Source organism: Lentinus tigrinus (assembly GCF_003813185.1).
Source record: "Lentinus tigrinus ALCF2SS1-7 unplaced genomic scaffold L226scaffold_3, whole genome shotgun sequence".
NCBI classification, from domain to species: Eukaryota; Fungi; Basidiomycota; class Agaricomycetes; order Polyporales; family Polyporaceae; genus Lentinus; species Lentinus tigrinus.
Window position 1 is genome coordinate 1,061,499 of NW_027137912.1, and position 13,760 is coordinate 1,075,258.

At 55.1% G+C, this 13,760-nt stretch overlaps 6 protein-coding genes across 6 annotated transcripts; 2 read left to right on the forward strand and 4 right to left on the reverse strand.

Annotated features, from left to right (window-relative positions):
* Positions 1-217: 217 nt before the first annotated feature.
* L226DRAFT_609065 (uncharacterized protein) lies at positions 218-1,693 on the reverse strand. The gene is made up of 4 exons (XM_067686019.1): positions 1,074-1,693; positions 950-1,015; positions 802-879; positions 218-742 (listed from the first exon to the last, which is right to left on the reverse strand). Exons 1-4 carry the CDS (start codon positions 1,236-1,238, stop codon positions 701-703), a joined length of 351 nt encoding a protein of 116 aa, XP_067540675.1. The 5' UTR covers positions 1,239-1,693; the 3' UTR covers positions 218-700.
* Positions 1,694-4,758: 3,065 nt separating this feature from the next.
* On the forward strand, positions 4,759-5,600 carry L226DRAFT_557374 (uncharacterized protein). Its single transcript, XM_067683172.1, has 3 exons — positions 4,759-5,212; positions 5,301-5,460; positions 5,494-5,600. The coding sequence occupies exons 1-3, from the start codon at positions 4,833-4,835 to the stop codon at positions 5,506-5,508; spliced, it is 555 nt and encodes a 184-aa protein (XP_067540676.1). The 5' UTR covers positions 4,759-4,832; the 3' UTR covers positions 5,509-5,600.
* Positions 5,601-6,075: 475 nt separating this feature from the next.
* L226DRAFT_455263 (uncharacterized protein) lies at positions 6,076-7,836 on the reverse strand (the record flags this gene model as incomplete). The annotated part of the gene is made up of 8 exons (XM_067675225.1): positions 6,076-6,176; positions 6,230-6,305; positions 6,364-6,466; positions 6,522-6,626; positions 6,681-7,394; positions 7,453-7,495; positions 7,560-7,627; positions 7,685-7,836. 8 exons carry the CDS (start codon positions 7,834-7,836, stop codon positions 6,076-6,078), a joined length of 1,362 nt encoding a protein of 453 aa, XP_067540677.1.
* Positions 7,837-8,028: 192 nt separating this feature from the next.
* Positions 8,029-9,108, reverse strand: L226DRAFT_530297 (uncharacterized protein). Its single transcript, XM_067679820.1, has 3 exons — positions 8,962-9,108; positions 8,617-8,859; positions 8,029-8,471 (listed from the first exon to the last, which is right to left on the reverse strand). Exons 1-3 carry the CDS (start codon positions 9,009-9,011, stop codon positions 8,303-8,305), a joined length of 462 nt encoding a protein of 153 aa, XP_067540678.1. The 5' UTR covers positions 9,012-9,108; the 3' UTR covers positions 8,029-8,302.
* A 701-nt stretch (positions 9,109-9,809) lies between these two features.
* L226DRAFT_566642 (uncharacterized protein) lies at positions 9,810-11,691 on the reverse strand (the record flags this gene model as incomplete). The annotated part of the gene is made up of 10 exons (XM_067683932.1): positions 9,810-10,098; positions 10,153-10,296; positions 10,367-10,876; positions 10,935-10,943; positions 10,999-11,096; positions 11,149-11,175; positions 11,228-11,323; positions 11,376-11,393; positions 11,449-11,614; positions 11,675-11,691. 10 exons carry the CDS (start codon positions 11,689-11,691, stop codon positions 9,810-9,812), a joined length of 1,374 nt encoding a protein of 457 aa, XP_067540679.1.
* Positions 11,692-12,722: 1,031 nt separating this feature from the next.
* L226DRAFT_550236 (proline iminopeptidase) lies at positions 12,723-13,644 on the forward strand (the record flags this gene model as incomplete). Its single annotated transcript, XM_067682738.1, has 3 exons — positions 12,723-13,069; positions 13,091-13,363; positions 13,416-13,644. The coding sequence occupies 3 exons, from the start codon at positions 12,723-12,725 to the stop codon at positions 13,642-13,644; spliced, it is 849 nt and encodes a 282-aa protein (XP_067540680.1).
* Between the last annotated feature and the right edge of the window lie 116 nt (positions 13,645-13,760).

The following is a 13,760-nucleotide window of genomic DNA, read 5'->3' on the forward strand; positions in this document are numbered from 1 at the left end:
CGAATGCTGTCGATTGAGGAGTGCAAGTCAGGTACCTCATAATCTGTTTAGTTTCAACAGGTTATGAGCCCTGACTGACACTGCTCGGGACAGCCTCGAACCCAGTACTCTTGTATCGCCGCAGAGCAGAAGTATACCGTTGATCCAATCGGCAATGAACTAACAGGCTTCAAGCACTATGTGTGACACCTCCGCTGTCAACAAGAAACGAGACAGTGGATTGCGACTTTGACTGAAGCGAGCATGAGTCTAGGCTGACTTATTGTATCTATGTCAAGAAGACGGGACTATGGTATATGGGGGACACAGTGCACGGCAGGACACGAAACGCTAGGTATGTACAAGAAGTGTAGCATGTAGATCGGTGGGCCAGTAACAAGAGACGGGTAATAGGAACTATATGATACAGTAGATGGCCATGACTACACTTTCCGAAATTGAGACAAGCAGAGATAGAGATGCGGTATGTACATGTACACTCAGGATGCAAGCAGAACGAGGGCACTACACAAGAAGCTGAAGTAGCGGAGGAAAACATACAAAGTCTAGAGAGCATATTTTATGAGCGGGTTTGCGATGTGTTGCTGACTGCGACGACGATGTCGACGGCTGAGGCGACAGGGTGAGGCAGAGGCCCGGGAGTCCGAACCAGTCGTCCTTAACCCTTACGCTGGACGTTGAGAGAGGGAACACCAATGACCTAGTTGACGATGAACTTGAACCGCAAGATCTCGAGGAGGACCTGGGACGTGTGTTACCCGTGAGCACTGTGGAAGTGCATATCTTTGTGGGCCAACTCACCGCCAGCGCGGCAGCCAACTTGCCCCGAGCCAATTGACCACCTGCAGCAAGCCCTTCGTCCTCTTCCTCTACTATGGGCTGGGAGATATTGGAGGATCTTCATAAGGGGAAATTGCGATGAAGGTAGAAAGGATCGTTGAGGACTTACCGGGGTTGGCGCGGTGGTTGCCTCCTCCGCGATAGGTTGCGCCGCGTAGCGTCGGTCGATGGTCAGCTGTAGGATGACCAGGACGGTCGGGAAAGGCCAATACCAGAAGACGCAGCTTACACACCATGAGCCGATCCTGGTTACGACGAGTAGCTTTTCGAGCATAAGGGTGGAATCTCTCGAGAACGCTCGACCGGTAGGCCGGGAGACGGGAGATGTCGAAGTTTTGCGCTTGAGGCTGGGTCATGATGAGGGTGAACGACGGATAGGGCGGGTCAAATCGCCACATCTATTAGATTGTAGGGACGACAGAGCCAGAAGAGTGTTCCAGCAGGAACTAAAATGGGAAGAGAAACAGCACAATATAGAGGCGAAAGGCGGGAAGGCGGGAGTATCGACGCGAGGGAAGGTGGGAGGAAAAGAGAAGAAGAGATGAAGGGGGGGGGAGCCCGGCGGGGCTCATATATCGCGAAGGGAACGACGGCGAAGAAAGTGTGAAAGAAGAGATGCGCACTTGCCTTTTGGAACGCCAATCCAAGTCACTGCCGTGCGCGACCCACCGTCCCGGTACGCGCGCACCCAAGATCTTGTACCTTGCCGCCACAAAATGCTTCCGCGAGCCTCGTCCATCCCGCCTGCACCGATCACCGCCGTCGCCGCCCGCTCTAATGCAATACCAGATGTTCGTGAATGAGAACACCTAGGACAAGGCTGGAAGGGCAAGTTGACATGTTGGACTGCAAGGTGATAGGTGGGTCTCTAGTCACAGGCTGCCTAGGATTTTGCCTGACTTCACCAGTCGTAGCCAAGCAACTGTCCTATTCTGCGGCGTCATGTACCCCGCAGGTCAAGCAACAAGCAATGTGTATCGTCAACAGCACCATGAGAACGTTGGAGGGGGGGGAACCACGTCGTGATTACTCCCAGGAGCCAAGCCACCTTGCCCCGTTCCTAACTCACGGCGGGACAGGATGAGCAGTTCGCGCATATTCGGGTTGCTAACGTCTAGTGCAAGGAGACCACACCCGAATCGTTCGCCATCGACTGAACATCCACCGGGACTCTGCCTCCACGCCCTGCGGGAAGACAATCAGGACAGTCAACGCTTTGGGCGCGTGAATGGAACACGCACGTGATTTATCACGTGACGAGCAATCCCACACACGGTCGCGCGCAGGCGGTGAGTTTCTAACCATCACCAATTACTCTTTCAACGAGAAGATTGTTCGTGCTCAAGCGTGACCTGAATGTCTCAGATTGCCAAAATACCTCAAGCCGTCTGCGAGCAACCTCAAATCCTCAAGATGTGGGCTGCAAGATGAATCAGATGCAACCTCACAACACAAGGGCCGACTCCAGGTTATCTGGCCAGTCCGGAAAAACCTGGCGAAGACAACAAGGGATGGCCTCAAGATGTAGAAGGCGGCAAATGACGGCAACTTGCAATGGACGAGAAGAATCACCAAAACGGAGAACGCACCTAGAGGTGTTGAACCACTCGACGTGTGGCTTCGTCGGGGCATCGTCCCCGACGTATGAGTCTATGCAAAACATGCATGCAGAAGATAAGTCCCATAAGACGTGAAACCATTGCTTCTTGTTTTGAAAGGGGTGGAAGGGAGCAGCATGATCGGTTGGCCGTCGCGGCTGGTTGATGATGCTGGTCTCGAATCCGCCCGGAATCGCTCGTCAGCCCGCGTGTTCAGTCCCCCCCAGAAGGGAACGAATACGATGGCTGCGAGAGCGACGACATCTTGTCGTTGACCGCACATATACGGTCGGTCGGATGGTTGAGCCTCGCAGAGAGACTGCGGTTGTTTTGCCGTCGTTCGAGCTGCAGGTCGTCGAGTCGCCGCTCAAAGGCAAGACATGGTGCGATGAAGCCGAGGTTCAGTCCCTTGCAGAGGGGAGCGAAGAGGACTGCGTAGCTGAGGGAAGAAGAGGGCAGAGACTGAAGACGAACGGGCGGTAGCCGGGACTCGTCGAGGGTTGCTGCCAAGTTGGGGTCCGAAAACGTGCAATGGCGTGGCCCCCAGTCCCTGCCCAACACCGACCGGTGCCTGCCCTTCTACTCGCCTCCCCGTCTATCCGTCAGCTTCTGCTCACTTCTCCTCATCGTCGTTCTCCCGCACAATTTATTCGTGATTTTCATCGGGTTCATGCCCCTCGACGCCATGGACAAAGAAGTAGCGGCTCAACCCGACCACCACCTTCTCTTGTGAACCTCCCCAGTGTCAGCGTCATTGCCCCCCAACCCACCCAGTAGTCCTGCGGGCCTCAGATATTACTATCGTCATCCTGAGTCTACTCACTCCCCCGACCACTGCGACCCCTGGACGACCAGAGGAAAATATACCTCACCATACGCCTCCGCACCAGCCATCGCGACCACCGTCAGTTTACGACCACAAGCCTCCGCCTTTCCCTGGCGACATGGTCCGCGCAGATGTCGAATATTACACCAAGACTCGATGACCCGGCGGGATTGGCAATGGGAGGGCCAGAGGAGAAAGGACGGCAAGAGGCAGTTTGGTCTCTAGCACGGTATTTTCCTCCCTCTGAGATCCGTGCGGCTTGTCTTCTTGTCCCCCTTCTCATCACCCGCCTCCCCGACCACTTGAATTTCTGCTCAATGGTTCCCCGAAATTTCATGTTCGCCAATATTTCAAACTCATAAAACACGACCAACGGCGGATCCTGCTTGGATTGGATCTGGTTTGGACTCCCTCCTCCTCTACCTTCACCCTGCAAGCCTTCACGAATCCTGCGTCGTACCCGTCAACAATGCATCCATTAGATGTCATTTGGTTATCCTCATATCCTGTTTCGAGGCGTCCGTGGCTCAAAAGGGTGAGTTGTCGTACTGGTAGTCGTTGACAATGAAGGAAAATTGCAACGCGTTGTGCAATGCCGCGCTCACGCCCAGCCCCCCTATACCGCATGCGCCCTTGCCATTCCACGACCGCCAACCGTGCCGACTGTTCCTGCTTTCGCACCCTGGCTATCCCCTCTCCAACCATTCCTCCATGGTCCCGGTGTATATCGATCCCGTCTTCTCTCCGTACAAGGATGTAAGCGCAACCTCTCAAGACCCCGGCGGAGACAACGGATGAGGTCCCCGTATTCATGCATTGTCGGCAACGCGACACCCGTCCAGTCGACTTTGGTTGTGAGGGAGGCGATTGGTTCTATTCGGTTCCCAAAAGTCTGTTTTACGTGTATCGGACGGGTTTGCGCGTATATGAAGAAGTAATGGGATGTCAGTTGATTAGGGGCACCAAGAGCACGCACTGGTATGTTACCCTTCTTTCCCTCTTCCCCTACAAATCTCTCGACAAGCAATTTCTGCTGTTGTTGCATTGGACAGATTCTGGACAATGCTATCTTCCACGTCCCGGACGCCCCTGACCATGTATGTGCATGTCGTGGTTTATTGAATCCTTTCCATTCCGTGATTATCTCCCGAACCGCTGCATATGCTCGATGAACACAATCACTCAAGATTATATGAACCGTGTTGCAAGTCGGGCCCAGAAACGTCCTAGTCTCCCTTGCGACATGGAAACAGGTCAAAGCCCCTCCACATCTTCGGGACAGGACTCTGTCCCTTCCACATTACCCAATCCCCAAGCATCCAGGCAGTACTTGTCAACTCGCCGCCTTTGCCTCTCTGAATACCATCTAACCCTAGGTTCTACTATGCTCGTTACATACTGCATTCCTAACCAGATAGCCGGACCTCCGTCGGCAGTTCCCGATGGCACCCACATACAACATCGCGTGTTCGACGCGTCTTGTTCCGCCCGTCCATCACCGCCTGAAGCCTACAGACCAAGAGACCACCCAGAGCCACCGCCCTCCCAAAAGTCCTGCTCGTGCAAGGATGGCCCACCTCACCGTATTGCGCGGCTACGCCGAACTTGCCGATCCCGCAATCCTCCCGCTCGAGCTTAGACTTTGCCACAGCGACTTCTCGGTGACGATCATCGACAAGTACCCAAAGTCGATGTTCCACTACCTCCTCCTCCCCCGCATCAAGCCGCCTTATACGGCCGCGAACCTGCGCGATCTGCGCACGGTGCTCCAGCTCCCGCGCGAGCAGGCGAAGACACTCCTGCAGAACATGCGGCGCGACGCGCTCGTAGCCAAGGCGCTCATCGAGGAAGAGATGCTCAACCGCCACGACTTCAAGTGGGACATACAGATGGGATTTCATGCCGTGCCGTCGATGGAGTACGTCCCCGTTCAGCTCAAGCACCTCCAGTGTGTGCCGTTTCTTGTTTCATACCTGCCCCCTTTCTTCTGCACCGTGCAGCGAACGTTGAGGCTGACTAGTACTTGTGTGGCCCAGGCATATACATCTGCATATCATGTCGACGGAATTCAACGGGGGCTTTATCAAGTCGAAGAAACACCTGAATTCGTTTCACCCGACGCTCGGATTCTTCTTGCATCTCGATGACGTCCTGTCGTGGTTTGATCCCGACGTCGAGCCTACCTGGTTTGCCATGGTGCGTGCCCACCACCGTCTTCTACTTGGATAGGCGTATTTGCCGTGAGCGGGCATGAGACGGTTTGGTGCTGACGCATGGTGCCCATCTGTAGAAATCAGACATCGACAAAAATGAATACGAGAAGCTGCTGAAGGAGGATATGACGTGCCCGCACTGCGAGAAGGTGATCAAGACTATTCCGAAGATGAAAGATCACCTCCGCATAGCTTGGAGCGATAAAGTCAAAGAGGAGAACAAGAAGGCTGCTCGAGCAATCGCTGAGCGCGTCATGGCCCGCTCAAAGCGGCAGCTCGAGGAAGAAGAGGGCGCTGCGGATACAGAAGGGGGCGACGCAAATCCGCCTCCAGCCAAGAGGCAAGAGATCGATCTCACTCATGTTGAGGAGTCCGACTAAACAGGGCGCTGTGTCGGAATCTTTCCATTCATTTCTTTGGACTTGTGCTGTCTACTGTAACTGTATGGCTCATGTTGTCTTGCATATCGTTCTCGCATCCGATTGTAACATCTGTACCTTATTCGCACCCACATGCATAGTCTGAAAGTGTTCTATATGCAATGTTATCACATCGTACAAGGGATATCTTCTTCCAAAGCTGTCTATGTGCGCGCTCTTCACGCGGCCGTCGTAGAAGCTTCGGCATCCTTCTTGATCTTGCGATTGCGCTCGGTCGCCAGCCGGATTGCCCATGTCAACTCGTACGTCTTGCAGGCATCTGACGGAGTGGATCAGTTCAATTAACACAGCGTGTATAAAGCAGCAACGCACCTTCGAACGAGCTCAGGATCTGTGCTGTCTCCGGGTCCTCCTCGATATCCTCAATGTTGTCGATGAGAACGGAAATCTAGATGGTTATTGTTCTACGGTAAGCTCTTGGTTACTCACTCCGGCGAATGTCTCACCTCAGAGAAGAAGGGATCATCGTCGGGGAACCTGTGCATCTCCTCGATGTCGCTGCCTGGCTTGCGGATGTACAAGACAGGCTGAACGTAGGGGTTCACCAGCCTATATAGCAGTAGTAAGCCATATAGCACTTGCGAAAAGTCAAATGAAACCTTACTTGAGCTGATAGCCATCCGCATACACCTCAAGTTCACAACTGTAGTCGTGACCCTGGAGGGCGACCAAGTGGGTAAAGCTGCCAACAGCACCGCTGTCGTATTTCCTGTCGGTTCATAAGTTAGGAGGCGTCCCGAGACATCAAATAAGACCTACGTACCAGGTAGCAGCGGTGACACGGGGGATCCTGTTCTCCGGCGGGATGGCGGTCTCGTCCACAGACATCTTTGAGAGGTGACCCGCGTTCTCGTCCCACTCAAGCGAGTGCGCGTTCACAGTCGACATGTCGACCTCGCCACCAAAGTAACGCGAAAGGTCACAGAAGTGTGTGCCTTGCTCGATAATCGGGCCCGCACTCTTCGACTTGTCCCACCAGTCGGGCTTGGCGATCGCCTCGTATGCACACGCGTACCGCGCAATAGTAGCCATGACTGTCAGGTTGTTCTCGTTGATAATCTGCTTCATCATCTGGACGGCACGCAGGTATCGCAACATATACCCGACCGAGCAGATCGTGCCGCTCTCGTTGATCGCCTTCGCAACCTGGAACGCCTCGGGAAGCTCGCTCGCCGGGCCAGTCGCAGCGGGCTTCTCGATGAACATGGCTACGCCAGGGAAGTGCTTCATAATTTGCGACTCGATGTCCCGTCCAGGCTGGATGGTACCACGGAACATGGGTGGGGAGCCGACGATGATAGCACGCGGCATGTCCCTCTTGGACATGTTGCGTACGAAGTCCTCGAGCGTCTTGAACACACGGGTGTTCTCATAGGCGGAGCGCACGAAGGTCTCGCATTTCTTCTGGAGGACGGTAGTCGCACGCTCCACGGCTGGGTCGATCAGCGCGACGACCTTGAGACGCGGTCCGAGCTTGCTGTTGGTTGTTTCAGCATGCCACATATAGACGCTCGGACAATCGGACCAGAACTCACTGTTCGAAGCGGAAGGAGTGGTTCCAGGGACCTTCGTCCGAACCTGGGATGACGCATATAGGCGGTTAATTTAGGTGCTATGCCGCATGGTGGACGCGGGGACGCACCGAACATGATATTGCCTGCGCCGACAAAGACCACATTGAAGTCGTCGCTCCCTCCAATGTGATGAGCTCTAGAGAGATCACAAGGGTCAGCATGGTGTCAAGGGAGACACTGGTCGCGCACTTACTTGTCCATAGGCACGAGCCTGGAGGGGTCGATGGACGGGCGGCGCGAGGACGCGCCCGACTGCCTCCTCGAGACAGAGGTGGGCGAGTCGAGCGCGGACGGGCGACGGGCGAACGCAGGGGGGCTGGTGAGCTCGGAGGCGCGACGAGACATGGCGGTGGTGGTGGAGGAGGACGAAGGGGGGCTGATGATAAGATTTGGAGGTTATATAGGACTGAGGGCTGGGATTATGCGGTCTGGGAGGGCGCAAGAGTTTGAGCAAGAAAGCGCGTGGGGAGGACCCCATGGAGCTGGGGCAGGTTCTCGATCGGCGACAGCCATCATTGAGGTAGCAGCTGCTCCTCGCACACTCTTATCCCCCATCGATTTTCTCTCGCCCGGGGCTCACCGTGTCATCGTTTACCTCCTCGGCTCTCCGGCACGCCCTCCGATTCGACCGTCCCCGCCACCTACTCAATACGCTGTGGTATCATCGTCGTACAAATACATATAGGCTCCCTCGCGCCCCGCTCGCGTGCACCACTCGTCGATTTGGATCTTCCAGAGTGCGTCGGGGGCGCAGGTCGTGCCTTCCAATCCAGAGTCTAGTGTGCATGTTCATGTTGCGAGGACACAGCAATCAGTGAGCCCCCTCCGCCGACCGTCGCTGCTGGCGCGACTCCAAGTCCCTCTGCTTGCGTTCCGCCGCCTCCAGCCGCTCCGTCATCGCGCGCAGCTCCTCCTTCAGCTTCTCGTTCTGTTCTGTCAACTTCATCACGTTGCTCTGCCGCTTCTGAACGCGGTCCATCCTGCGCACGGGCGCGTCAGCATCCAGTGACCTCGAACGTACCCCAGAAACGACACGATCGGAATAAGCGCCCATGTGGTCTCCACGAGCGGCAGCGCCTATATCCGGACGTGCAACGGCGAGTGTAGATGAAAACGGAGACGTACTCTTGGGCGGGCTCTGCGGGGGCAGCCTCAGCGAGGATCGATTGGAACGTCATCGTCAGGTCAAGGTTGGACTCCGGTAGCTCGAGGTCGATCCGTGCAGGCTCCGTGGGCAGGCGCTCGTGCGTGTACTCGTCGAACACGTCTTCGTCGTCGTAGTAGCTGGCACCCTGCTCCTGGCCTTGTCCCTGATACGACGACGGCGTGCCCGATCGGGCGAAGTGCGAGCCCCCAGATGGCTCCTTCCTGCGTGCGCGGGGTGTTAGGGCGAGCGAGCGAGGAGGCTAAAGCTTAAGCGCGTCCGCGCCAGACGCGTCGATGTCGATCAGGCGCGGGACGGCGACGCACCCGTGCTGGTGTTGCTTGAACTCTGCCTCCGTCGGGCGTGCGGCACTCATCGCTGGCTATCTGAGTTGGACAGACGTGGCGGGGGCGGAGAGCGGGGAGGGAGGGCAGATGCGAGGTGGCGGTAGAAGGCTGAGTAGTGGCAGAAGCAGATGTCGATGGTCGACGCGGTTCCGGTTCCATGACCTTGATCAGACCCTGAACCGGCCGGATACCTCCCTCTGTCAGAATTTAGTGTACTTACCTCCCTCTGCCGCGCCTTCACCGGTTTCTTGGCACTGCTTTGCTCTATGCAATTGTCCCAGATCGCCGCCCATTGTGCCCAGGCCACCAGGCACTCGTCGGCTGTTGCATGGAGACGTCCGGAGACTCGTGAGGCATTCATTATGTACTCAGTACAGAGGCATGAAAACAAAGTGTTGACATGAGATCGGGAGACGTGCCACGGCTACATGGTCATGATCATGAACTACAACGACAGCGGGGATAGCAAGCAGGGCAGAGACTGTCCAAAGGGGAAACAGTAAGATATTCCGGTCATGGGAGTGTGAGGATTAGCAGTGGTAACGGAGGGGAGGATGATGGCGGATGAGGGCTTGAGAACGCCGGAAGAGCGCACCTGCGCGCGAGGATACAGACTAATTGAGCGATAAGACTACAGTGACGGAACTAGCGAAGCAGAATCATAAAACCAGAGGAAAGGGGGGATTAGAATCATGGGCTAGCAAATGGGAGCATTGCGAGGAAGGTATCAGATGAAAGATGAATGGATATGGATGTCGCAGAGAAGAGGAAGTGCAGTCGCGAATGGAGGACAGCGCAGGTCCAAAGATGGAGCCGGTGATAGAGGTTTACGTCACCTCGAGGACTGACGTCTCCAAGACACGGAAGTGAGTTGAGTCCTTGCTCAGCTCGGACCAACCGACGACTTCCCGCCAGTTCATCTGGTTAGCCTCCTTCTCTCCAGCACCCGAAAACAGGCCGAGCTCCTCGTCGGACACGCCGCGGAACATGAGGAAGAGCCGCGTGAATACGCAGTTCTCAACGGTGACCGAGATATCTATCGCCGCAGCAATCTTGCTTGGGGACATGAAGCGGTATGCGATGTTACGGTGCGCGGAGAAAGCGGACATGTTGTTGCTAGGAGACGCAAAGGTTAGGCGACTGATACACAGAAGAAAGCCTATGACGTACCTAATGAACGACGTGCGAGCGAACAACGACATCCCGAGCTGATCCAGAACACGCATGAGATGGGGAACGAAGTCACGGAAGGACATAGCGAATCCATTGCGAGGCGCAATAAACTCTGAGGGTTCCAGCATGCCCGGTTCAGGTCTGACGTAGGAAAGAGTAGCAAAAATTCAGTCCAATGCCCCAGACCTAAGTACCAAGAAGGTCCACTTACATTGCTTCGTAGTAAAGCGACGTCGCTGTCATCTCCGTCTCGAAGTGCTCGACCGCGCCACCCGGATGCACCCGCAGAAACCACTTCACCTTGTGCGGGTTCTCCGGTACAGGCTCGGCAGGGGGCCAGCTCACGCCAAGCTTCCAGAGTGGAGAGAACGAGAGGATCACGTCCGCATACTGTTGCGCCGGAGCAAGAATGCTGAGGTGGCATTTCGCTGTGGCCGGCTTCGCAGCAACGGCCAGCTTGTTGATGACTCGCGAGTCGACGATGAGGTCTGTGGACACGTTCTCGGTGTTCTGGATCCGAGTCCCGGAGAACTCCATCTTGTGCACGTCCCCATCGTGCACAATGTCGAGTTTGCCCCAGAACGACCCGTCGACTGTAGTGCCATCCTCCATACGCGCCATGTCCAGCTCGTCAGACGTAATTGTGGTGTCCAGCGCCACATTCTGCCCAGGACCAAGCTCTAGCATGAATGTTCCGGGCATCTCCAGCACAGGCGGCGGTCTGTCCAGCAGTCAGCATCAGCAAGGAAACACTACATCGACGGATGGTCGCGGCTTACGGAGGCGGACTAGTAGAATTGATATTAGTGTCGATTCGGTACAACCACGGTGATAGGTACTCACGGAGGCTCATCCGGTGGAGGGGGACTATCAGATACGATCTCAACTCGTAACCCTTGCACTCCCATGATTGCAATTTGGTATGAGTCCTCGCTTGTCAACTATGTATGCCAAGATTAATAGAGCTCTAAAGGGAAATGGATGGGAACGTACATAAATATATGGACCCGCAACCAATCGCTAATGACATGAGATGAGCTAAATATCTTCCCGGGTATATGACATCACGTACCGCTGCATGCAAGGATGCATACTCGATAGGAACCCGTAGACTGAACTGGACGTCTGGGGGAGGTTTGATCCAATCTCGTGCAACAGCATCCAGTTCCTTTGGAATGTATGGGTACACTTCAGAAGATACGGCAAACGGGACAACGTACCACGTATGAATTAGGAAGCTACATGTGTGGCGTGAGTGGCGCAGCCAGGAAATACGATACGAAGAGCACTCACCATCCGTACTGTCTCCATGTCTTCGAAAGCGAGCGTCAGGAGCCGTTGCCTTGTCAAGGCAAGCTGAGCTTGCCGTTGATCACGCAGCTCAGTCTCCTTGGGAGTTTTGGGGGTCTTGAACCTGCCCCAGAAGCCCTGCGAGGAGTGAAGACTCGCATTGGAGGTGCTATCAAGAGAATGATTATCAGATCACCTCCCGAACACTAGACGAAGGTCGAGCACGCACGCGGGGGAGAGCAGCATCTTGGGGACGGAGGGGAAGGAAAAGAGGACGGTGTAGTTGGGAGAGAGGAAGGACAAGCGGGATTAATATGGCTAGAGGAGTCACCGAGGACGCAGAGACGGAATAGATGGACACGAGGCAGCGGGAACACGAGGCAGCAAAGATTGAGAGCAGAATAAGCCGGCCTTTGAAGGAAAGATGGCACAAGATAAGTCTCACCGATCGTGATTGATAGTCCCGAGGCTGTAGCTCTTCTCCACTCGCCCTTGACCCAGTTTCTGCGCAGCGCGAGCTTGTCGACGTCGAAGATTGAGCGCAAGACGCGTCCGACGGAGCGCGCCCACGGTATCGGACACGTGCCTTCGACTGGGACTAACATCCACGAACTCTCTCGAATCCTGGTAAGCACACGCATTACTTGCTGCAATCCTCCGGAATTGCCGTTGCAATTGGCTAACGACTGGTGTAGGATGATGTATAGCTCACTAGTACTAGCGATGGAGGCCAGGCGAGGCCGCAGGTGTGATGAGCGCTATCCGTAATGCCGACGTCATTGCCATTTCCGGACATCATACTGAACGCCTGTCACGACGGTCGCGGTACCTTGAGGCCTGTACTTGATTTGATCTCAACGTAGCGGCAAATCGGAACATCTTATCATTTTCACTTCCATAATGAAGGATTTAGAGGCTAGAAAAGGGTGAATGGGAATTCGCCCGAGTAACGAGCGTCCCTAGTGCCTCCACAGCATGGGCGCACCAGCAACTCCGCGGGACGTCGATCGAACGGTCTTCGATCATCGCCCAGAAGAGAAGCTTAGCAAGATGTGCTCGTACATATATACCCAAGGAGTATACTGCCAAACCCTCGTTGAAGGGATATAAAGCATGATTCGCCTCTGACAAGTCAGCTACCTCATCCCGTCGCCCATTAATCGCTCCCCTTCCAGTAAGTCGCCTATCTGTTCTCATCACCTCAATACCAATCTCTGATATCAATTTTTAGGGTCGCAGACCTAGGAATACAAATGGCTACACTCACCAAGGCCCCAATGGTTGAAGGGCATATCCCGTTCACCTACCAGGGAGAGACATACCAGACGTACTATAAGGTCTTCGGTGACCTCAAGGATCGTACCCATCCACCTCTTGTTTGCCTCCACGGGGGTCCCGGACTATCGCATGATGCCCTCCTGCCCATCTCCGACCTCGGGGACGCCTCCATTCCTGTCATATTCTATGACCAGATCGGCAATGCGGGCTCTACCCACCTCAAAGACAAACCGCCCACCTTCTGGACCATCGACCTCTTCATCGACGAGCTCGAAAATCTGCTCGAGCACTTTGGGGTACAGGATGGGTTTCACCTCCTCGGTCACTCTTGGGGCGGGGTTCTCGGGTGAGAGTTCGAAGTCCGCAGGCAGCCACCGGGATTGCAGAAGCTCATACTGGCAGACACGCTTGCAGCGACCAGTCTATGGGGCCAGTCTAACATGCAACTCATGCAGTTTTTCCCCAAGGAGGTGCAGGAGGGATTAGCGGGCGGCATGAAAGACCCGAAGGCGTTCCAAGCAGCGCTACGGGAGTTCCATGCGCACCACGGTTGCCTTGTGAAACCATTTCCCCCAGAGTTCGTGTACTCTTTGGACCAAGTCTTTGGAGAGAACGGAGATCCAACGGTCGCGGGTGCTCCGTGAGTTGTTACCTGATTTCTTCGTTCTTCGTTTGTTCAACCGCACCCGTAGCATCCTGAAGGATTGGACGGTTGTCGACCGTCTGCATCTAGTGCGAGTCCCTACATTCGTGATCAACGGTCGCAAGGACGTCTCCCAAGACTTTGTGGTGGCTCCCTTCTTTGAGCGGATCCCCAAGGTGAAATGGGTCACGTTTGAAAAGTCGAGCCACACGCCCTTCTGGGAGGAGCGCGAGAGGTTCATGCAGCTTGTCCGGGACTTCTTGAAGTTGCAAGTATGATCTGCGTAGTATGAATGATATTAATCTGCGCTGGAGCGTCAGTGCTCTGTGATATGTATCGTACAAGCTCGAGCTTACGTTACTAGAGTGCCACTATTGTCGAAGTGGTTGAAGGG